Below are 25108 nucleotides of genomic sequence, written 5' to 3' on the forward strand. Positions count from 1 at the left end.
TTCTGAAAGGAGAGAAGTTAAACCTATCCCCAACTGCTAACTTGAGCACTGCTTCCCTTTCAGTCAAAGCTGCTGCAACCTTTGTAACTTTCCTTTATCCTGTTACGTATGCATTTCTTGGTTCCTTCCCTTGTCTAGCTGCAAATATGGCACTAACTTAATATGTTTTTCATGACTCACAGTCGTCATAAATATACTGTCCTTGGTTGTAATGCAGTGAGGCGTTTCAGGGCTCATGACATGCATTTGGGGCTGTTTTCCCCAAAAATCCTAACTTATGTTGTTAGGGTGTTTGGTCCCTGTGTTAGCCTTTTAAATATCTTTTTATGAAGTATAATACACAAACAGAAAATCACAAAGAACAAATCTAGAACTTAATGAATTATCATAAAGGGAAAATCCTTTAAAATGGTAAATTTGTAGTGTGTCAGCCTCCCTGAAGCCCCTCTGAATCCCTCCACCTGGTCATTCTCCCTTCTTTCCCTTAGAGACAACCATTGTCGTTAATTCTAAAGTAACCACTTTCTTGCTTTTCTTTATAGTTTTACCACCTAAGTGCCACCCTAAACACTATAGTCTTGTTTTGCACATTTGTGAATTTTATGTAATTGTAGTTGGAAAACATATATTCTTTTGTCTGATTTCTTTTTCTCAACCTCATATTTGTAAGATTCATAAGGTTGCTGTGAAAAATTATCATTCATTCCTTTTCATTGATAGCATTCCATTTTGTGGGAAGAACATATTGTTTTGTTCTACTATTGATGGTCATTTGTATTTTCTAATTTTAGCGTTTGTGAATAGTGTTGCTATGAATTTCTCTCCTGGTGTACTATATGTGCATTTGTTGGATATTTACTTAGAAGTTGGTCATAAGGTATAACATAGGGTATTATATGTATTGCCATATGTTAATATTGATTGATTTCATTGATTTCTATATTACTGGATTATAGAATCTGAGTATCTAATATTACTAGGTAATAACAAAGAGTTTTCCAAAGTGTGCTGGGTTATAATCTTGCCACTAGTGTTTAAGAGTTCCAGCTGTAATATGTCTTTGCCAACATTTGTTAGTGTCAATCCTTCTCATTTTTTATGTTCATTGATTCTTTTGAATATTGTCTTTTGTGAATTGCCTTCAAGTCCCATACCCACTTTTCTACCAGGTTTTTTTTTTTTTTGTAAATATGATTTGGAGAAACTATTTTTCAAAGACAGAGGTCTATTCTCTTGTCTCCAACTCCATGATATCTGTTGCTAATGGTCCTTGTACCTGTGATGCCTCCTCCTCTTTTGCTTTGGGTGGTCTCCTTCCCCTGTATCCTGGGGTCCTCTCCTCACTAACATATTCTGATTCTGCATTTTCCCTGGGTCATCCCCTCCATGAAGACCACTACACACTGATGACTAACTCTCCATCATATTTAGTGACATTCCAGGGATAGATCTTTTTATCTTGAGGCCTACTGGGGGATCTCTCTTCACCTCTCTGCTCCACTGGCTTCTCAAATCCAGTATGTCCAAAATTAGACTCTATCTTTTCCTCCCCCTTGAACCTACCACTGTTTCTTTATTCTCCGTCTCTGTTCATGCCTTTGTTTATCATCTTAGCTATCAATCTAGGCATCTTCATCCACTTCTCTTTCTTAGCACTCATCAAATCACTCTCTAAGTTATATTGATTTTACTTCTTCAGTTTTTCCCTCATCCCTAGTTCAGACTCTTATAATCTCTCTCCTGGACCACTTCAATAGCTTCCTAAGTAGGCTCCCTGCCTTCAATCTTGTCCACTACAAATGTATCATTTACAGGTTGCCAAAGTGATCTTCAAAAATGTGATTCCAACGATGTCAATTCTCTTATAATCTTCCAGCAGCACTCCACAGCCTGAGTGAAGTCTAAGCTCTCTAAATGGCCCTCTGCAATCTGGGCCCTGCTACCTCACTAGCACTTGAGACAGTCTTAGCCAAGAGTCTTTCCTTTCAGCAAAATCAAACTGCTTGTGCTACTCAGAAAGAGGTAGTGCTTCTTAACCATTGCTCATGTTTGTGCTCCCCGATTGGCCCCGGTCATCTTTGAAGGTCTAATTCACTTTCATCTTCAGGGGATTAGATATTCTAACTCTATGTACCCATAATAACCTATGTATATTTCTGCTATTGCATACACCATGTTGTATTTAAGTCATCCTTTTGGGATGGCATTCGTATTAGATGTTATTCCTTAAGGACAGGGATTGTGCCTTGTTTGTATCTTACACTGTGACATATGATCAGGTATGGAATACTTGGTTGCTCAGGTGAAGGCAAAATAATATTTAATCTTGTGGGTAAATGATATTTAAGGTGATAGATAAATGCAGTGAGCCCATTTGTGTAAACATGGATGTCAGTGAGGCTTGGTGTGAGGCACTTCCCCCAGGGCTACTTGCAGACCTGTCTTTGAATGGTACACCAGGCAAAAATGCTGAATGTTCCTGGATAGGAATTAAAACTTCTTATCAAGGATGTCGACTCATTGGTTTTAGGCACATGGAAAAATAAAGACAACAATAACAACGAAATAAAACTGATTTTAGAAGTTCAAAAGACCTGGTTTCTATCCTGGCCTTGGAATAATTCTTCATGTAACCTTGGGAAGTTGTCACCATCCTTCTGGTCACAAAAGTGCCTGAGTAAGTTGAAATGTCTCCAAAAGCAATAATGTTTAATTACTGCTCACCACCTGGACAGTTATGTAATAATGAGCATGTAAAAAAGGAAGTCGTTACAATCTTATGTGGAGTCATATAACCTTATTATCAACAAAGCCAGTGGAGCCTTAATTTGTAAATGGATCCCCAATCCTGATGTAAAATACAATAAAAAAATTTACAATCTTTGCTTCCAGGTTGGGTCCTTATGCAGCTGGGAAGCATCCTCCATTTCTACAAGGATAATGAATTCCGAGATGATTCCCTGAGAGGAAAGAAGCCTGTTAGTGGGACACTGAGGCTGTGTGTGTGTGTGTGTGTGTGTGTGTGTGTGTGAGAGAGAGAGAGAGAGAGGTCACATTAGGAAGAATTTATTGAATGCTAGAGAACATGGAAAAGATATAATTACTGTTCTTGGTGAAGCCTCCCCAGAGTTTCTCTTGGGACACAGTGGGATTCATTTGAGAACAATGGAGTTAATGAATCAACCCCGTGCTGGTCAAAGTGAAGAGCTTCTTTGAGTCATGATCCATTCCTGAAATGGTATTTCATTTTGTACTTTGAAAAAATCAGCTTTTTGAGCTGACCTTTCTTGTTCCATGATGGATACTGTCTCGGTTTCTATGATATTTGTCTGATCTTCAATGAATGTATTAATTCTCGAGTTTCAGCTGATTCTTTCATCAAGAAACATCACAAATTACCTCTATTAGTCTGTTCTTGCATTGCTATAAAGAAAAACCCAAGACTGGGTAATTTATAAAGGAATGAGGTTTAATTGGCTCACGGTTCCGTAGGCTGTACAGGAAGCATGGTGCTGGCATCTGCTCAGCTTCTGGAGAGGCCTCTGGATACTTACAATCATGGCAGAAGGCAAAGGGGGAGCCAGCATGTCTTACATGGCAGGAACAGGAGCAAGAGAGACAGAGGGGAGGTTCTTCACACCTTTAAACAACCAGATCTCGTGAGAACTTACTCACTATCACGAGAATAGCACCAAGAAGATGGTGCTAAACCATGCATGAGAAATCCACCTCCACGATCCAATCACCTCCCACCTGGCCCCACCTCAAACACTGGGGATTACAATTTGACATGAGATTATGGTGAGGACACCGATCCAAATCGTGTCAATATGTAATTAACCTTTCTGCCTTTTCAAAAATAATATGAAAAATAAGAACTATTGTCCTTCTTGTCAGGGAGGAAATGAGGGGTTTAAGTAAATGCACCATTGACCACCTTCTGCCTTTTTCCTGTTAGAGTCCAGCATAGACTGAAAGGCCATTCCACAGTATATTTCAGATCAGTTCTGTATTGTGGCTTGTATGTAATATGACTCACTTTACTTTCCTTTACGGAGAAATAGATTGTCTTTAATATGCAACTATGATTGTTTGCTGTTCTCTTTATATATTCAGGCTGAGTCTTCATAAGACACCTGCATTTGGAGTTGAAAACCAATGGTCTAGATGAAATATGACTTTCAATTATGCCACAGTCAGATAAGCTGAAATAAGAAAGCCACACTGGAGGAAGTCAAGTTTATCTTATTGGAGTGCATTGGGCATGTAGAATAAAATCCAGCATTCACTCAGCACACAGCCCCACTGACCCTATTGTTCATCCCCCTCCAATTTATTGTTGTGTTTCCCAGCTGCCCACAGAGCTTCCCCTGCAATATTGTGGACACCCAGGCAAATGAAAATGCCAATCTTCTCCCATCCCTGTCTTGCTGTATTAGGCATGTGCTCAGCTCTGAAAGATTTCTTTGGGGGTCTTGCCTTTCCCTAAGAACATCTAGGGGAAGGTTTGTCTCACCTCTTGTTTCCAAGTGGGAGGGTTGAGAATAATAGCTCTTGTCACTTCCCTTTGCCTTGTTATGGGGAATATTTAGTGCTGCAGCCTGGGTGTGGGGGCAATATCTTGGATGTGATAATGTTGCTCCCTGCATCAGTGAACATGGTATTGATTGTAAGCTGTCAACCTTTCTGCATGCTTTGCAGCGTCCCAGAAGGCTAACTACTGCAGGGAAGGTAATGCATCAGGCAGGGACACATATGCTCTATTAACTAACACTGCAATCTAAGCTTGATTGCTTGCTCTTAACACATCTTGGCTCACTGGCTCCCAATTTTTTCTTAATTCCCTGACTCCTCTGAGCAGTCCTCTGATGCCCTGTTTGGATCTCCATATATCATTCAAACTCCCAATGGCATGCTGCTCATCTTATAAGCTTCCTGTGGGCAAGTGCTGTGCCTAACTTCCTTACATGTTTATTTGTTCATTCATTCAACAAAACTTTTGAGCACCTACTATGAGCCAGACAATGTTCTGTGCTCTGGGGATACAGGAGTGGCCTAAACAATGATGCGGTCCTCATGGAACTAAGGGTGGTTGAGAAAGCATCTCTGAGGAGGTGACATTTGAGCTGAGTGTATCAGTATATCCCCTGTGGCTGGACTATAAGTATTTGCGAAGTTTGGAAACCATATTTCCTCATTTGAGTGTCTCATAGCCTGGCTATTGGAGAAGCTCCTGATATGTGAACCACGCTAAGTCCATGCATTATTATTTTTCAGATCATGCATTATTGTCCACTCACCTTACCATGTCTCCTTATTTCTCTTGGTCTGCCTTCCTACTTTTTACTAATCAGTCATACCAGAGTGTTGTGAATTCCATATATATATAGCATATGCTGTTTTGCCTCCACTCTCCTATCCTGATGTCTGGAATATGCTTTTTCCTTTCTCTTCTCCTGGATAACTCACTCCCTTTATCTTTCAGATTTCACCTTGGGAATCACCTCCTCTGGGAAGCTTCTGGTCTGGATGAGTTGGTGCTCCTTTGTGTCCTCCTGGCACCCAGACACATCCATCATAGTGCATATGTTTTATAGGATTAGCAGAACTGTAGCAAGAAATGTGCACTGAATGCATATTTGTGGGCCAGGCATCCTTCTAAGAGCTTTGTGCATATTAAATCATGCAATCTTCACAGCAATTTTATGAGATAGATGTCGTTTTTATCCTTATCTCATAATGAGAAAATCGAGGCACAGAGAGGTTGTCATTTTTCTAGGTTGCTCAGCTTTTACATGGTGGAGCTCAGATTTTAACCTAGGCAGGCAGGCTGGCAGGCTCGGTATCCTGGGCTGTTGACATTCCACTGCCACCATTGCCTGTGAGTTTGTCTGCACCTCCCGCTATCTGTGAGCTGTGTGAAGATGGAGCTGTCACTGCTGCTTCCACACACCACCCTGGCATGGGCTTGGCAGGCAGTACATGAACAATCATTAACCATTTAGTAAATGAATGAATGAATGCATGAGATTCGCCCAACTGAGCAACCGTTTAGAGTTCCAAAATGTTGCTTTTCCTTTTACCAGTGAGGAAAGCCCCCGTTCCCTTCTACTCCAGCTTCCTGAGTCTTCCATGACTCCCACAAGTATGTATTACTCTGGCTGGAAGGGAGGGCATCCCTAGCCAACCAGAGCAAGAATCACAGCAATCATGGCTTGTTCCTACAATTTCTGGGTTTCTGTCAAATATGAGTTATGAAGAAGTGTCCTCTCCACTCTTTCTCAAACCAAATACAGCAGCCAAAATGATTGGAGTGGCAACTGAGAGGGCTTGAGATGGGCAAGCAGGAGCTGTTCAGTGGGCACTGTTCACCCAGGAAAACCCAGGTTGACTTTTTGGGGAATGAGCAGCAGGGGCGGGAAGGCTGGGAGTGGACTGGGATCTGTCTTGGCAGTGGCTAAGCCCCTTCTTCTGGCCTGACAGTGATCATTGCTTTGATTGCAGCTGAGGCAGGGATCAGCAGAGATGGCAGATCATGATGGTTCTGCCACCAGCAGTTTAACCAATGGGGCATGGAATATCTAAATTGGGGGACAGTTAATCAGTCATAATAAGGTCAAAGTCAGAAGTTGGAGACCTGTGAGCCACTTGACTTCACTCTCTGCTTTGATGGCAGACCAAGCTTGTATTCTTGGTCAGCTGTCAGGCAATATTTAGTCACAGAGAAATGGCGTGTTTGTGAGTATCCACGCTAGGGAAAATAATCAAGCCAAGGTAACTCTGCATTACCAATAACTGTGATGGAAGAAGTATAGGATCTGGAACAGGATAGATCTAGATAAAACTTCCTGCTACGTCATTTAACCCTTTTGAGTCTGTTTCTCGCTATAAAAATGGAATAATACATCTACCTATCAGGTGATAACAATGATTTAAAACAGTGCCTCTCCCAATGCCTGTCATTACAATAACTGCTCAGGAAATATTGGTTTCCTTTTATTCTTTCCGTTTACTTTACACTTAAATACAGTGCTTAAAATAAGGTTTAATAAATATTTGTTATTGGATGAACAAAAGGAAAAAGGGGTAGGCTAGTTCTAGTATGTCGAAAATGTGTTTCTAATGGAAGGAGAGAAACATTGGCTTTCTGTTTCCATGCCATATGGATTTTGCTTCATATTCTGGTATATGTTGGTCTACCTATTGGAAACACTGTATCATGCTTTGTTGAGCAAATTTAGTTAAAATTCTGCTTAGATGACACATTCTGAGAACCTTTTCTTATCACTCATTAACTATTTCTTCCTCTGTATGACTTCTGCCCTTCATAGATATCTCATTGTAAAAATGTTTACAGTATGCAAATATGCACTTTCTCCTATGTGAGTGTCATCTCTTGGAAGGCAGGGGCCAGTGGTTTAAATATCTTAGTAACTCCAGCCCCTTGTCTAGAACCTGGTTGCCTGACACATCCCAGGCAACCAATGAATCTTTAATTCATTGAGCTTATGGGTCATTACTGGGACTTGTTTTCTGATCAGTAACTTCCATCTACATGCATACACACACACACACACACACACACACACACACACACACACACACATAATGTATGATGGGGATAGTGGATAAGAACTTTAACTAAAACTGCCTGGCTTTGTCACTTGTGAACTGTGTAAATTTGGTTGTCATTCATCTTTGTTTCTGTATCTATAAAATAAGAACAACAATAGTATCTGCATCTGGAGTTTTAGGGGTAAATACGTCAATACATGTGAAATTTGTAGAACAAAGCCTGGCTTATAATAAGTGCTCAATAAATGTTAGCAACTATTGTATGTTAGAGCTGTATTTTAACAGCTCTGGCTTTAGAGTCAGATACCTTGAGTTGGAGTCCTGGTTCCATCTCTCTCTGGCTTTGTGCCCTTGGCTAGGTTGACAACTTGAGTCTATTTTCTCATTTGCAAAAGGGAAATACCAATGCCACCATGGAGTCTGGGAGAGGAGATAATGAGATGAGGCATGGAAAGCAATAGTATATTACCCATCACTGTTGTTGCTATTATTATTTTATGGTGCTTTAAACCCATCAAAATAGTTGTAAGTAAATGGATTTCTTGTTCTCCCAATAACAATTCTCTGAGCTAGGATAGATGTCTTTCTGGCCATTTTACAGGTGATGACACTGACACAGGAACTGAGTGGGTAGCTTAAGTTCCTTGGTTACCAGGAGCAGGACCCACGTTTCCTGTCTCCCAGTCCCATCCTTTTTCCACTGACCAGGTTGGTTGCTCCCTTGGAAAGCAGTCCCTGAGAGCTGACTTAGAAGTTCAGGGGGAAGAGGTGGATGAAGGCATGTTGGATGCACAGTGAATCAGGTTGCAGCGTGAATGTTTCTCAGTGGTGTGTCTAGACTTCCCCCATCCAAAGACTAACCAGGCCTGACTCCATTTCACTTCCAAGATCAGATGAGATTGGGTGCATTCAGGGTGGTATGTCCAAAGACTGTGTCAGGGGATTTGTTTTGGAAGTGGGGTGGCATTATTGAAAACACACCGGCTTCATCCACACATTCATCACGGAAGAGGGAAAATTAGTAAGGGTTCCACCATTCAGGCTGTGGACTATAGTGTCATCCCTAAATCCTCATTATGAGGCCTACCAGGGCTTTCTTGAGCCCTGCAGGCAGCTAGCAAAGGGACTGAAAAAGAAATGAGGCATGGGGTTGTTGGGGGAGGGAAGCTTTAGGCAGTTGCTCTGTAGGCTTGAAGGGAGGGAAATTATGGCTTTTAAAGTCCTTAGAAATTGGGCATTTGAGGGTGTACCTTTTATTATAATGGACCCTAGAATGTTCAAAGGAAGTTTAGTGGAGATAGCTGACTTATTTCATTGGGCCACTGAGCTAGCAGAATTTTAGCTTCATCTTTGTTCCACCTTGCAATTGTTCCATCTTATGTATGCTGGTTGCCTAATAGATGTTGATTTGGTTGAATTAATTACAAGATCAATGAGAGGTTTAAAGGTGCTTTTTTTTCAATGGAAGAGTAAAGGCAGGAGCCAAACTTTAAGGAGTTAAGAAGCAACTTGATCCCCACTGCCCATCTGCCTATATATATATCCCACTTCTTGATGCTGGCTAGTATCTTCCTTTTTGTTTTTTCTAACTAATCTTCCTCCTCCTGACAGAAGAGTACGAATGTCTACCAAAGTTCAGCTTTTTGCATTACTTGTTTTTAACGTCAGGAACTGAATGTTGCACAAGGATGGTTTTAGTAAAAGCTAAGGATGGCGTGGCTTCCGTTTTCCTTCATTCAACTGACACTCTCCAGTTGTAATCTGATGGCTCTTACCAAGCAGCAGGCCTTGTGGGGTAAAGTAGTACAGGGCCCTTAGAATCGAACCAACTGTTGCAAGGTAGCAAATCAGCCTTCAAGTAGTTTTTAGTGTCAGCAGGAAAACAGACTGACTTCTATGTGCCACTAACTAAGAAATATTGCCAGTACTGGGGCTGAAAGATCACACATATAAAATACCTAGTTCAGTACCTGGTAAAGAACAGTTAATTTGTGAAACATCGTGGTGGTTATTGCTCCCTGAGGCCTAATCTCTAGGGCTTTCCCCTCCTGTTCCTGTCCAGGAGTCTTGGATGTTTGCTCTAATGCATCCTTTGCAGGGGATGGAGGAGAGGATGGCTGCCCTCTGCTCTTTCTTCTCTGGCAAACTCATCCTACTCTGGATCTCAGTTTGTACATCTATATGCTAAGGGTGTTGGACTAGTGTAGGGGCTTTTATTTGGAGTTCACAGATAAACTGCAAAGGGGCCTATGAACTCCTTAAACCATGACAAAAATTATTCCTGTGTGTGTTATGGGCAGCCCTGCTGACTCTAATATGTGAAGAACCACCATCTTTGATGCCCCTAAGGGCATAAATCTTCTGTCATATCAGTTACTCAGGGTCCCAAAGTTAGATACACATGCTCCTGGTGGTTCACAAAATGATTTCAGGTGGTATGTGGGTGCATGTTTGTTACATTGATAATTATGTGATTAATGTTAGGGAAAAACCTAGTATATCAGAGTTGAAATTTCATGCATATTATTTCTTTGGAGGAGGCTAAGTCTTGCTTTTAAGAAAAGGTGACTTAAAAAAATGTTACATGAGTAATAGTACAAATGTGAGTTGATTCTTAAGTTTGAGATACAATGATTGGTCCCAACCCCCGACCTGGTACAGACAGAGGAGCTGCGTCCGGAGAAGTGGAGAAAAGGCCATAAAGGAAGTTGGTGGTAAATGTAGGCCAATAACCCAGTGGCCTTCTGCAAAATCATCATTCTCTATGACTGGCAGAAGTTTCTGACTCTCTCATGTCTCCTCCAAGAACACTGTCCCAGTCAGGACAGAAATCTTGCCCAGAGAGTTTACACCTTAGCCACTTTACTTGAGATGCCTAAGGCGAGGCTTTCCTTGCAGGAAAAATGAGAAATACTGAGAAAGTCTCGTCTTTGTTCCCATGCTCCCTCAATTCTGAGACGTACTTTTTCACATTTTAATGTTCCTGAAATTGGGCTGCATCTAACAAAACTGTTTTTACCTAAGGTGACAGTTATTTCCTTGCCAAAAAGCTATTAGTAAATGGATAGTAGCTTAGAATTGAGATAAAATGATTCTTTCACTATTTTTTCCTCCTCCAAAGCAAATTACACTTGAAAATCAGGACTTCTAATACATCTGTAAACTGAAAGAAAATTTCCCTTTCATTGAAAAACTCTCATCTCAAACCATTTACCCTGCACTAAATGGAAGTTAGGAGAAATGAGTCATCAAGACAGATGTAGAGATATTAACCCAGACCCAGTTTTCTGGACTCCACCCATCTACTTTCCTAAGTTTATAAATCCTTTGCATGCATTTAGTGCCTTTCCTAGGGGTGTGCCACATAGAACCTTCTGGAAATGGCTTTCTAGAAGTTATAAATCTGGATCCTTAACTGGGGAAAAGGACGAACCATCTTCCACAGCTTCAAGTGGACTTCATTCACTTCATGTCACAGCTGCTTGATTTCCCCACAGTTCATTTCTGTAGAAGAGAGCCTTCTGGTCTGTTTTTCTAGATGGCGAGCTTGGGGTGAGTTAGAAGTGCCTGATTGGACTTCACAACTCAGCGTTTTTATTGGCTATTTTTGTTCTAGGTACAATGGAGGTTGATGGATTGTTACTTTTGGTTACCAAAACCAGGAGGAGGGGAGGGCGCTGCTTAGGAGAAACACCCAAAAAGAACAGACCAGCCTTTCTCAGGGACTCACGGGTGGTGGCACTGCTTCCAACTTACTGCTTCATTTAGAACACCAGATAATAAGCACCCAGGACTTGGCCTTTAGAAGTCAATGGAATAAATAAGCTGGAAAAGGTTGAAGAGAAAAAAGCCAAGGAACATGTAAGTAGAGGATTATATGGAGCCATTTAAGAGCACAAAAAGCAAGAGTAACAAGGCAGCAGATGGAATTTGGCCCCGCCTGGCCCTGCCAAGCTCACTCTGGGAAGCACTGTGTCGAAAGTGCTCTCTTTCTGTCCCCTGAAGCATTCAGGTTCCCTAGCCAAATTCTCAGGCTGTTTCTATGGAGATTACAAAAAAAGAGCATAGCAGGGTTGATGTGCCCTTTCCTTGTCATTCTGCATCCTCTTCTCAGCTTCATGCAATAAATCTCTGGCTTAAATGAAATTGTTCAAAGGAAAATGGAAAAAAAATGGTGGAGGGGCAGGAGATACTGACTAGTTCTGGTTTTTCACAAAACAAGAAGAATTTGTCTAAGAGTAAACGGTGTTTATTTTTTGTTGATTTTTTTCAATCAAATGGAATTACTTAATTAAAAAAAACTTATCTCTTTTCTCCTTAAATACTACAGACAACCTCATTTTATCGCAGCAGACACCTAGGAACAAAACACTGGACCCACCAGAGAAAACTGGGCAATAAAAGCATCAGAAGTTCAAGTCAACTATGGAAGAATTACTGTTAGCTGGCAGCTTTCAATTCTAAACAGAAGTGTCCCAAACCTATTGGGTTTGACAAAAGTTTCTTAGAACTGGGGAGCTGGGAATGTTGGACTCCTTTTAATTCTATTCCAATCATTTCCTGCTTAGGGAAATTAAAGTCAATGCATCAAATGAAGACCCAAAGAAACATTTAAAAACTTGTTTGACTAGTATTCAGTATGTGAGATTATTAAGTAATAACTTGTCCACCTAGTTAACCTTGTCCTGGAATATATATAGGTTATTTGTAGCCGCCACTGCTATAATATTTTCTGAAGGATGCCAAGCTGTATGCAAGATCTTTTTGCTAAAGTCCAGACTGTCGACACTGATCTCGTCTTTTCTCCGCTTGCCCCCCACACACACTTTTCGGGGTTTGAGGATAGCCCGGGGCTTGCTGTTTTCCCTCGAAGCCTCAAGGGTCACATCACGCTTGGTGTTTCTGTCGAACATCCTGAAGAAGTTGTTGTAGGAGCCTGTCATGATGACACTGCAAGGCAGAGAGCAAAGGGAGTGACCGAGTATTACGGAGAAAGGCAATGACCTATCTTCATTTTCTTGTCTTTTTGGAGCAAATGATGCCATGTTATTGCCAGCTTATGACACCATAGGTTTTATTAAAAACAAAAACCAAAAAATGAGAACAGGCTCTGCAGTGTGATTATTGGCTTTTTGTTTTTTTGTGTTTTTTTTTTTTTTGAATCACTGAAAGCAATAGGATTTTTGGCTGGGTTTGGAAATGAGGGATGGTGAGAACTCTCCTTGTAATTTGCTTTTGCTCAATAGATTCCTTTTGGTTCTTTGGCTCAGAAAAGGTGTCCAGTGGTTTTAATGATCCCAGTCCTACCTACCTCCCATCAGGAATGTGAGACTAGAATGAGGTTTGTTGAAGTAGACACACTTTTGAAAACAATAAGCAGTTGTACGTGTTTAAGGTTTGGCCACTGTCAACAGGGTTCCTGGGCCGTCTGGCCTCTAAGGCTTCATGGCATCAGTGCAGTGAGGGGAGAGATGCTAGTGGCATCGTGCACGAACCAGGGGCGTGACCTCTCACCTGCTGAGAACTAGCTCTGAATTCGGCCTTTTTAGAAAACTTATCTACGAAATGGATGTAATCATGGTCTTATCTAGGAAACAAGTAAGGAAATTCAAATTTTAAAAGAATCTGGGATGGAGAAATAAAAAGATTTTATATGGTTTTTTTCCCACACTTAATGGACAGATGGTTTCCACATTTTTATAAGAGTTATCCCCTCTTAGGCATAGCTGCAATCGATCAGGAGAGTGGCGAACACCCAATGTCTTCCAGAGGCAAGGTACTGAATGTTTAATGGTGACATTTCAGACACGGTGACAAGCTGAGGTGTGGAGGGAGAGATTCCTTGGGCCAGGGCAAGTATCCCAAGTGCCATCACACGGTGGTTCCCCTGGAGTGGGGGGGCTCCTACTCATTTCTGGGTGGAGCTCTGACTGGCTCCTTAAGATGGGAGAGCAGGAACTCTCGTGTATTTCTCAAATGATTTGGGATGTGTAGAGAGGTGAAGGAAAAAGCTGACAAGATTGGGCCACAGCAAGGGGGATGTGTTTTTGGGCACGTTGTCACCTGTACCAGGTAAATTAAGCAAAGGTTAGATTTTGTTACTCTGGCTCATCAAACTGATACTGTGAACTGTGTCTGTGTACTCGAGTGGACTGTTATCACCTTGTCAGGCAGGGCGCTGAGGGCTTTGCCTCCATGATCTCGTTTCAACTTCTATTATCCCATAAAAGGGTTTTACAGAGAAGTAATTTGCTCAGTGTCACATTGCTACTTGGTGGTAAAGTCCACCCTCAAACCCACATATGGTTGACTCTGGGGCATAAGTATTCAGCCGGTTGACCTCACTGCTTCCCATACTTTGACGTTCGCTTGCCCACCATGACCCGACTTATTTTTAAACAAGTAAGAGATTATTTTCCAAAAAAAAAAAAAAAGACTACCAACCTTATCTGAAAGAGAAATTAAACTTCCCAGTTGTGATGTTATAGAAAAAGTGTTGATCTTAGGATTCAAACTCTAAACTTGTTACTTTTGTCTCTATTACTACTTTATGAGGTTGGGCAGATTACTTTATCTTGCTAAGCCTCAGTTTCCTTAACTGTAAAATGAGAATGATGGAAACAATCTTGTTAGACTGTGGTTGGGATTAAATAAAATGATGTGTATGAATGTGTTTGGTATATAGTAGGTGCCTAATAAGTGTAATTTTTGAATCAAGGCTAAAATAGAGGAAAAATTTGAGCAATAATAACAGATATGTAAATAATAATATATGAATAAATAAATACCTATAAATAAATAATAAAATGAGAGGGCTGGCTTTTCCCCATGGTGGATTTTGTTCTTATGTCACAGTTGCTTTGCTCTCTGTCCTATACCAACTGGTCAGTGTGACTTGGGTCCTTTGCCACGTGGAGACTCCTTCCAAGCCTGCTAAGGAGGGGATTCATTTTGGATCAGTGGCAAAGAAAGCCAAGAAACAGGTGGAGTGTGAGAGAGAGACAGTTCATATTCACTGAAAGCTTGAATGTCTGAATGTCTTGCCACAACAGAATTTCTATGCTTTCAAACACTATTATTGGTGCCACCTTCATCAAGGAACGAAATCAGCCCCTGGTAGCTTGCACTTAGTTCTCATGGAAGTCAGAGAATCATTTGTATTTGTCAAACTAAAAATGAACTATTGGGAGGTATTATGAAGCACTGTTCAAATCAAAGGCCTTAAAATAGTAATAAATCACTTTGAGGGAATGTGATAAATGAGGTCGACTAGAATTCAGTTAATGAACCACCAGGGCCGTTGGCCAGGTCTCCACTAGCAGCTTCAAGGGATAATTTTTGATCTGGAAAGCCTACTTGGCAGTTGGCAGTAATCTGAACTGTTCAGGCTGGAATTTGCTGGTGGATAAGTGATCTTCATTTAGGCATGTTGACCTAGTGCTGGAGGTGTCTTGTGTGAAAAAGATAGGACTTTGTTATTAACATTAAGGTGTTATCTGTGCCAGTTCAGAAACAGGATTCAAAGGCCTTACTACATCCTTCTCTTCTTTCCAGGCTTGACTTCAAGGGTCACTAGGGGCCCACATTATGCATTTCAGCCAGGTTTTGGGGCCCAATTTTGACCTCCCTTTGGCTGTACTCTACTTAGGATAAATTCCCTGAGCCTCTTCAAGACAATCTTTGGAAGGTTCTTCAGCCACAGAGCCTTTCTTACCTGTCTGACCCATTCCACACACACTCAAATTTATCAAAAATGCAGTCATTTTCATAGAGGGAACATAGCTTGCTGCGGAGGTAGTCATGAACCTGGAGAGGAAACATATCGAGAAGGTCAGTTATTATTTTAAACAGTAATTATTTCTGCAAACACCTCCTCTTCCGATGTGAGCTGTTAAATCTTTCATTGTACATGCTCTTTGAATCAGATGGCCTTGGATCTGAACCTAGGCTTGGCCCTTTTAGCTGTAGGACATTAGGATGGGTTGATGAGCTTCTCATGTAGATGATATGGATTAATCAAGCTTGCTTGTATAGACAGTGGCATCCAGTAAGACTAAATAAGTGGTAGATTCTCATTTTCTAAGTTGATTTGCTCACAGGCATTAGAGATCACCATTCATGCAGTCTTTTATTCAACAAATATTTACTGAATACCTACTACGCACTTGAGATGCAGCAGTGAGCCAAATATCCTTGCAGTGCTTTTGACCCAGTGTCAGGTGACAGATTATATAACCAAGTAAATAAATAAGATGTTTAGATGGTGATAAAATCATAGAACAAAAGTGTATGGAAAAAGAGCCTGGGAGATCTTGTCGGGGGTGTATTATTTTGTACAGGGCAAGTAGTCAGGGCTTCACTGGATGAGGTAGCACTGGAGCAGAAGCCTGCAGGAGATGAATGAGCCACAGTGATGTCTGGGTTTGGGGTGAGGGGAAGGCTCTCCAAGCATAGGAAACAGCAAACACAAAGGCCTAGAGGCAGGAATCCTGGAGGGAGTGTGGTGGGAGAGTGGTGAGTAAGCAGCTGGGGGAGAGGATGAACAGTTTACATAGGCCCTTTATTCTGAGGAAGAAGAGACCTCACAGAAAGGATTGCTGAATCTGCTGTGTTGCAATGGATCCTAAGGGTGCAAAGGCAAAGGGAGGGAGACCAGTTATAACCTGAGTGATAGATTCTGGCCTGGACCAGGGCATCAGCAGTGATGGGGACTGGTCAGATTCTCCTTTTGTTTAGAGAAAGAGCAGATAGGACTTGGGTCAACTCTGAGGTGTGGAGAGAAAAACAGGGGTCAAAGATGACTCCCTGATCTTTCTCCTGAGCAAGTGGAAGGAGTAGGTACCATGTTCACTTTTGGGTACAATGGTTTAGAGATGTCTACATGTGGAGCTGTCAAGTAGACTCTGAGGTGAAAGGTGCTGTCCTGGAGTATGTGGCGATTCTTTCCTGGTTTCTCTTTTCCAGTGAAAGCAGCCAGCATGGTTATCAACTAAGAGTGAGCAGGAGAGAGAAAGGGTTGAGAAACAGTGTCAGATTTCTGGAAGGCACCAGGGGACACTTGACGTTGTTGGACATGTATGTCAAATAAGGCTGATCAAGCATAGTTTAATATTTTTCTCCAGCTACATTCAGCAACTCAGCTGTAGATGCCAAATAGACGAATAAGGTTCAGAGAGTAGTAGCCTGGGTTCTCTGTTTTGAAGGTAATCCTTCCTGAACCCACTAGCACAGAGTGGCAATAATAACGGGCATACCCAATATGCTGGCTTGTCATTATTAGCCAGGTGCTTTATCTGTCAAAACCTCATTTCATCTCTAAAGCCATCTTATGATGTAGGTACTTTCATTCTCTTTACTTTAATGGAGCATGAAGCACAGAGATATGACATCATTTGTCCAAGATCACACAGAAAAAGTGACAGAAGGGGAGGGAACTGAGCCCCGGTATCAGGCTCTGGAGTGCACACTCTGAGCTGCACTAGCAACCTGCCTCCAGCTTGCTCTGGTGGGTCCTCAGTCCTTGACAGGAGCTGTGATAATGAACTCAAGTGAGGCTGAGAGAGAAGGAGATAGAAGTGGGTGAAAGCAGAGGGAGGCTACCAAGGGCATTGGTGTTTAAGTTAAGAGTGATGATTCGATCTCTTTTTTCCTGCAACTGCGGCTCTTTCTCTTCCTTCGACTCCAACAGTTCTGCTGGATGCAGAGCTTCAGGCTCTTCGTCTTGGGCAAAGGAATGAGGTCAGGCTCAGTGTTGGGCAAAGGAACGAGGTCAGGCTCATCCTATGTTCCATTAGATGTTCTGGGTGTTTGAAAAGCTCTGAGTTATTTGGACAGAGGAAGTTATTTCTAACTCTGCAAATTAATTTTCCCCCACCTTTACTCTCTCACTTCCAAACAGTTCCAGGCCTTGTCAGGGTAACAGCTTCAGTGCTTTGGTGACAAGGGAATACCCCTACAGCAGTGCTCTTGGCATTGTTAGGTGCATTTGGGGGCTGCAAGGGTGAGGCTGTGTCCTGCCCTTACAGAGGCATCTCTGCTATAAACTAACTCATTCACCTTCCCTAGGGGGCACAGCAGTAAAGGTATATAAACTGGGCAGTGGCAAGCTTTTTAAGGTCTAGTTCCATATGCCCGCTTTGTGATGAACCTTTCCTCATCTGTCACCATTCACCTTTGGCATTTTGTCTTATTACTCACCTGCAGTGTTTCTATAAGTGTCAAAACATGTGTGCTTTGGAAGTCACGCCCATTAGCAGGAATGACATTGCTGAGAACTCTGTAAATAATTCTTGAAAGATAGAAGTTGGGATAGACTCAAGGGAAAACCTAGTCTGAACCATTATTTCTCCACCATACCTAAGGTCTGGGTAGCTCCTATCTGCCTCCAATTGACAGCATTTAAAGAAAAAGAATGTCTACTATGAAGGTATGCTGTATTTATGTTTTGTTGCATAGAAAAAAAGTCTTCTTAGGCAAACCAGAGGGACCTTTTTCTACTACAGGAAAGAATAAAGTGAGATGTATACATGAGCAACCTCTAGAGCTTGGAGCAAGAGAGAACTTAAAACTCATTCTATTTGATATTCTTTCTTCATGTTCCTAATATGACTTTTCTATGATCCTATTAATTTGTGCATGGGATTTTTGATGCCAGACTGAGTGTCCCAATACAGTGTTTCTCATATTTATTTGTGGGAGTCCAGTGTCATATAGTTAGTGGACTGCTATGAGGCAAACAAAGAGCCAACTCTATTGGTCCGTTCTTATATTTCAAGTGTTGAAAAACTTTTTCTCCAAAGGGCCGGATAGTAAATATTTTAAGCTCTGTGGGCCGTATGGTCTCTGTGACAGCTACTCAACTCTGCCATTGTGCATGGAAGCAGCCATAGAAGATATGTAAGTGACTGTACATGGCTGTGTCTTAATAAAATTTACCTACAAAGACAAATTGGGGACTGGTTTGGAACACACGTTGCAGTCTGCCAACCCTTGTTCTATGGAAAAACTTGAAAATAGCTAATCATACTTAAGTCTGCAGCCTTTTATTCACAGAAATGTGATTGAGATCTGTGAATGCATGTATGAAAATGTATAATAGTAGCATTACCTGTCTCCTTGCCCAGGGCAGGCATTATTAACTGATCTTTCATTAACTAATTTCTTTCCCACTGGACCTCACAACCTATCATGGTGTTCTGGAGGCTCACTGAATCAGAGTTTGTTTACCATCATCTTTAAATTACTTCACGTAAAAGCTAGCTGGCTGTGTTCTAAAACTAGCTTTGTCCTAAATCTACTCTTCCTAGTTAAGGCTCTCCAGCAGCCACACGCGGGTCCTAGTTCCCACTGCCCTTTCTTTTGCATTAAGGATTGGAATCCTATAAAGTTTGTCTTATGCAGCTGGAAGAGGACACTGAGGTGACTCTAGTCCTGGGCTAAAGATGAAGGGCTGCAAATGAAAGCTTGGGGGCAAGTGATGTGGAGCCAAGCCCTGAAGTCAAGGTAGGATTCAGGAGACAGGAACACTAAATAACAGGGAGTACGATGGACCACAGGGGAAACAAAGCTATCTCCAGTACATATATGGCTGTGAATTCTGGCTCCCAAACCTTCCTCCAGCACCTGCTGGAACACAGAGTCATCAAAGTCTTCAACCTCCTCTCTGAAGCTTTCCTTCTTCTTCCTCTGACTGGAATTTGGATCTCCTCTGAAGACACTCAAGTGGTAGCTAGAATTTTGCTGTCACTCCACATGCCAGTGTTGGGTAGCTGGGCTCCTTGTTGCTCCAGACAACTATTCCTATTTAAAGTCTTCAACTCCTTTGAAGTCATGCCATCAAACTAAGCTTCCTGCTACCTGTCCTTCTTTCAGCCATCAAAAGTTCTGAGTCCCTAATCCTCATCCCTTGAAGCAAGTTTGTATCTCTGTCTCTCTTCCATTACTATTCCTGCCACTATTTTTAGTTATTCAGGCACTCTAGTCTCTCTCTTACTTGGTCTCATCATATTCAATGTGTTTTGTCCTTTGCTTCCTTGGTCATATTATGAACCTTGTCATTGCTGTCCCTGTACCTGTCATTGCTATCCCTGTTGCTATCGTTACCTCCTGTGTTTTTAGTTCACTCCTTCTAGTACGTTGATTCTATCAATTCTTAAAATTCATTATTTCCCCTTTTCCCCACCTTCGATTCAGCAGTACATCGTTACAATCAATCACTCCTTTAGCATATATATTCAACAAGCTTGCCTTTCTTGCTCTCTCTTTCCATTGTACTCATTTGGCAAAACTCCATCACTGGTTAAATCTTACTTTCTACCCTCTGTTTACCTGTACCAAGCAGGTGAATGTGGCTGGGAAGAAACATATAATCATACAGGTTAATTTCCCTTTAAAGCAATTATATAAATTTCAAATGGATCCCTGAACTACCCTACCACCCTACAACATTTCTCTTAGATGAGTACTTTACCACTTTTCTTCCTTCCCATTCAGCTAATGACCTTACTACTTTTTTTACTAAAGAAAACACCTACATGTTCCCATCACAAAATTCACAAACCTACTTCATCTATATAAGAAAACTGCTCTCCTTCCTTTGATAGATGAATTATCTATGCATCTTACCATCTACAGCCAATTCTGCAATGGACTCCATCCCCTCTGGCTTCCCCCAACGGCTTTGCTCTTTCAGCGGTCTCTCTCTCTAATGGTCGCTCTCTCTAGTGACTTATTCCTATCAGCAGAAAACATGCTGTAATAAATTCCTTCAGCCAGAATCCCATTTCAGCTACCCTTCCATTTCTCTGTTCTCCTTCAGAGTAAACTTGTTGAAACAGTTGTCTGTCCTCATAATGTTCCCATCTTCAATTTCTTGAACTCACTCCAATTGGACATTTATTCACACTGCTCTACTGCTGTTCCTCTGTCATTCAGGTTACTGATAATCTCCACCTACTAAATCCAAGTTCGTAGTCTTCTGTACTTGATTCAGCAAAGCATTTGGCAGTTGATGACTTCTTTTTCCTTAAGACATTTTCTCTATTTGGCTTCCTAGTCACTCCTCTCATCTCACTGGCTAGTTTCCCCAAATCTCTCTTGCCAAATCCTCTTCCTATTCTCAACTAGGTCATATTTTCTGACCTCTTCTTTAATTATACTAATTGTCTAGAAGATCTCGTCCAGTCCTATGGCTTTAAATACCCTCTACATACTTGTGAGTGTCAGATTTATATCTTGAAGCTAAATATATCCAGACTCACATTGAAGTGTCTACCTGCTGTGTCTGTTTTGATGTTTAATTGGCTTAACAGAGCCAAAACCAAACTTTCGATTTTCTCATCTAAATAACTTGGCAACTCTACTTTTCTAATTGCTCAGGACAAAAATTTTGGAATAATCCTTGGTGCTTCTTTCTTTTCCTGTTATATCCCACATCAAATTTGTCCTCAAGCCTTCTTGCTTTTACCTTGGAGATATATCAAGAATCTGGCTACCTTCATTGCTAATACACTCATCTAAGCTACTATTGCCGCTTGCCAGAATGTTATAACTATTCTCCTGTCTCTTCCAATGTCCCTCCCACAGTTTCTCCTCCCCAGCACAACCAGAATGTTCATTTAAAAATGTCAATGATGAAAATGACCTGGAATTAGATAATGGTGGTTTGTGAGTAAACTAAGATCATTGAATTGTGCACTTTGAAAGGCTGATTATTATGTACATTATATCTCAAGGAAAAAATGTAAGTCAAATCCTTCTGTCTAGAATCCCCCACTTCTTTTTATCTAACCCCAAATAGCTTAAAATAGGGTTAGTTTATCTCCAGCACTTGATCTTTGCTTTCATTATACTCTTGCTTGGACCTGGATTTTGCTTCTTTAAGTCCTCTCTACTTCAAAGTCTGGTCTTCCTCTTTCAACAAAACCACCCTATACAATGTCTTTTCCTTTGTTTCCTTGCATTTACACCATCCACCCAACACTTAAATCCAAAACTTCCACACAGTCTTCTTGATTCCCTCTCCCTGCACATTTGATCAGTAAGCAAACCTCACTGACTCTTCATCCTACCCATCCTTCCATCTGCACGCTACCATCACCAGACCAAATTGCCATCATGTCCTCTTATCTAAATTGTCTGTTTGGCAAACTGCAAAGTGAAACACACAGTAAAAAGTAAAACTCACAATGTTATTTCCTGGTATAAAACTTTAATGGTCCTCCATTGTACCCAGTCTACAAGCAAAACAGCCTACTGTATATTACCAGGGCCTAGTGATCAGCCCCTTGCCTCTATCTCCAGGCTCATCCTTCTGCCTTTGTGATTCATATTCAAGGTGTAAGCACCCTGAACACACTTCATTTCTCTTGACACCAGGCCTTTGAACACACTGTGTTTTTAATTATTACACTGTAAGTTCTGAGATACATGTGCAGAACATGCAGGTTTGTTACATAGGTATACATGTGCCGTGGTGGTTTGCTGCACCCATCAACCCGTCATCTACATTAGGTATTTCTTCTAATGCTAGTCCTCCCTGAGCCCCCCACCCTCTGACAGGCCCCAGTGTATGATGTTCCCCTTCCTGCGTCCATGTGAACACACTATTTTAAGAGCATGCATTTCCTGACTAGTTCATGGCAGTTAAGACTCAGTTTAAGGGTCGCTTCTTTGGGAAAACCTTTCTCACCTGGCTGGACCATCTCTTGCAGAGATGCACACTCAATTCCTTGTTCATCATCTGACTTTTCCACCAGATGGTAAGCTGCATGAGAGCAGGACCATTTGTTTACCTCTATAGTATCCATTCCACATGAAGTGCTCTGTCCATATCAATTAAATTAAATTCTAGCCTCTCCACATGCACCTTTATCTTAAATCCTGTGGCACTTATAGCCTGTACCATTTTACTGAATGTATCACCATGCATTGCCTTCCATTTTGCTGCACTGTAAACCTTTGGAAGCAGGGGCTGACTTAAAAGCTCATGAAGGGAATGTTCAATATACCTATGGGTGCCTGGGGTTCTATACCTGGTAAGTCTCGATGGGGCGGTTTTCCATGTTGAGATCCCAGACTTTAACGGTCAAATAGTCCCTGGTCATGATATACCTCCCACTGTGGCTGAACTTCACATCCGAAATCGAAGAGATAATTTCAGAGAAAAATGATCTGTTGCTTGGATCTTCCGGCTCTTCAAAAACTGCAGAACAAAAGCAAAACAAGACAAATTTAGCAATCCTTATCAACTGACTCTAACATGTTTGGACTGGCTAGGAAGCTAACAGTGTAACTGAGAGTCTTAAGTGGGGCTGGTGTCTGCAGAATGTACGTTGCTAATAGAGAACTGTCATCTCTCTGGTAGTGGAAAAAGCTGTCATTAGTTTCTGGATTTTAATTCTCATGGAAGGACTGGCATGGGACCCATCCCATCATAGATCTGGCACTGACAGATCTATGTATCTAACTCTGATTTCTGTTTCCCTTGGTATCTGGGTGTCATTGCACAAAATCTGGAGTCATGTTAAGATAGTTAAAAAAATTTGTTTTACAGCTTTAGTGAGATACAATTCACATACCACAAAATGTAGAGTTCAGTAGTTTTTAGTATAATCACAAAATCATTGCTATAATCTAAATTTAGAATATGTTCTTTAACTCCCCCCCAAAACTCCATATCCATTGGCAGTTACTTTCCATTCCCTGCTCCTATAGTACTAGGTAAACACCATCTACTTTCTGATTCTCATTCTGGAAATTTCACATAAATGGAATCATAGAATACACGGTCATTTGGGACTGGCTCCTTTTACTTGGCATAAAATTTTCAAGGTTCATCCATGTCGTAGCATGTATCAGGTCTTCATTCTTCCTATGGCTGAGTAGTATTCCATTGTATGAATATACCACATTTTGTTTATCCATCTTATGAGCATTTGAGTTGTTTCCACTTTTTAGCGCTAGGAATAACACTGCTATGATTATTCATGTACAAGTTTTTGTCTGGTCATATGTTTTCATTTCTCTTGTTGGCTCACGGTGTTTAATAGTGAAACTTTGGCCAGGTATGGTGGCTCATGCCTGTATTCAGCACTTTGGGAGGCCTAGGTGGGAAGATCACTTAAACCCAAGATTTCAAGACCAGCCTGGATAACATAGGAAGATTCTATTGCTATAAAAAGTTAGCCAGGCATGGTGGGGCATGCCTGTGGTCCCAGCTACTTGGGTGGATGAGCTACTATTGGGCCACTGCACCCCAGCCTGGGCAACAGATCAAGATCCTGTCTTCAAAAAAACCCCAGCCTGGGCAACAGATCGAGATCCTGTTTTCAAAAAAGGAAGAAATAAAAAAAGTGGCACTTTCTTACTGGACTGCCTTGGGTCTAAGGCTGTCATTTACTTGTTGTGTGACCTTAGGCAAGATACTTCTCTGTGCCTTAGGTTTCCTTATATGTAAACTGTAGCTATGATGTCTTTTTAAAATTAACAAAACTTCTAAATTTGTATAAACTTAATGGGTACAAGTGTGGTTTTGTTACATGGATATATTGCATAGTGGTGAGGTCTGGACTTCTAGTGTAACCATTAGCCAAATAGTGTACATTGAACCCACGATGTCTTTTGTGTGGATGGTCTATTTGCACTGATATCCAGGCTCTTATTATCTCTCTCAATAGCTTCAGCTGATTTCCACTTACAGGAAAAAGGCATGGCTTCTCAGTATGTTATTGGAGCCCATCACAAACTGCCTCTAATTCTTTTCTACCTTGATTTTAAGTTGGATGTATAGAGTATATCTCGATGTTTCCCACTTCTATTCATTGCCTGATTCTTTCTTCACTGATCCAAATACTCTTTGATGCATATACCTCATCTACTACATATTATTTCACCCCAAATGATCTTTTCTTTTCTCTGAAGCCCTATCATGCTTGGTCTGGTCATTTATTTAGTATTTGCTCAGGTACTCTCTTACAATGGAACTATCATTTTTCACATTATTATTATTATTTTAACAACTCATGAGTTTGTTTTATCTCTTCAACTAGGACATAAGCTTCCTGAGAACAGGATTTTGGTCTTATTTTCGTATTCAGAGTCTTACTCACAAATGTTCAGTGAATATTTGTTGCTTCACTGGAGCCAAAGCCAGATAAATTAACAGATTCTTTGCCTTCTGGGTGCTTAGCATGTATAGTATTCAGTTGAAACATATGCATTTGCTGACATTCAATTATTTTTGACCTACAAAGAAAGATGGCAATTGTGTATGGCTAAACCTAATAAGGGTTTATATCACAATTTTAGGCTGAACCAAACACTGGCCTGCAGGTTGCTGAGTTAACTTATCCTCCAAGACTACTTCTTTCCTGCCTGCTCAATGCACTCACATAGTCAGTAATGAATTCTATATAAAGAACCCAAGTATATAATTAAGTTGCTGAATTAAACCGTGAACTAAGCCAAAATGTTAATTTTCACAGAACCATTGAAGAGAATAGCAACAAAAGCCCTGATCAATCAGAATTGAAAT

At 41.1% G+C, this 25108-nt stretch overlaps 1 protein-coding gene and 1 long non-coding RNA gene across 12 annotated transcripts in view; one reads left to right on the forward strand and one right to left on the reverse strand.

Moving 5' to 3' along the window:
* Positions 1-25108, forward strand: part of LOC134758601 (uncharacterized) — a 47830-nt gene that overhangs the window by 14494 nt on the left and 8228 nt on the right. The window lies entirely within an intron of this gene.
* The window catches only part of PPP2R2B (protein phosphatase 2 regulatory subunit Bbeta), a 482712-nt gene continuing 469406 nt past the window's right edge, over positions 11803-25108 (reverse strand). For all 11 annotated transcript variants that reach the window (XM_019028138.4, XM_055388728.2, XM_055388727.2 and 8 more), the window contains 3 exons: positions 22608-22777; positions 15290-15381; positions 11803-12525 (listed from right to left, as the gene is read on the reverse strand). In XM_019028138.4, the coding sequence (XP_018883683.2) occupies positions 12246-12525; positions 15290-15381; positions 22608-22777 (542 nt within the window). In that variant the 3' untranslated portion in view covers positions 11803-12245. The remainder of the gene's footprint in view (positions 12526-15289; positions 15382-22607; positions 22778-25108) is intronic.

Source organism: Gorilla gorilla, chromosome 4, assembly GCF_029281585.2.
Source record: "Gorilla gorilla gorilla isolate KB3781 chromosome 4, NHGRI_mGorGor1-v2.1_pri, whole genome shotgun sequence".
Taxonomy (NCBI): Eukaryota; Metazoa; Chordata; class Mammalia; order Primates; family Hominidae; genus Gorilla; species Gorilla gorilla.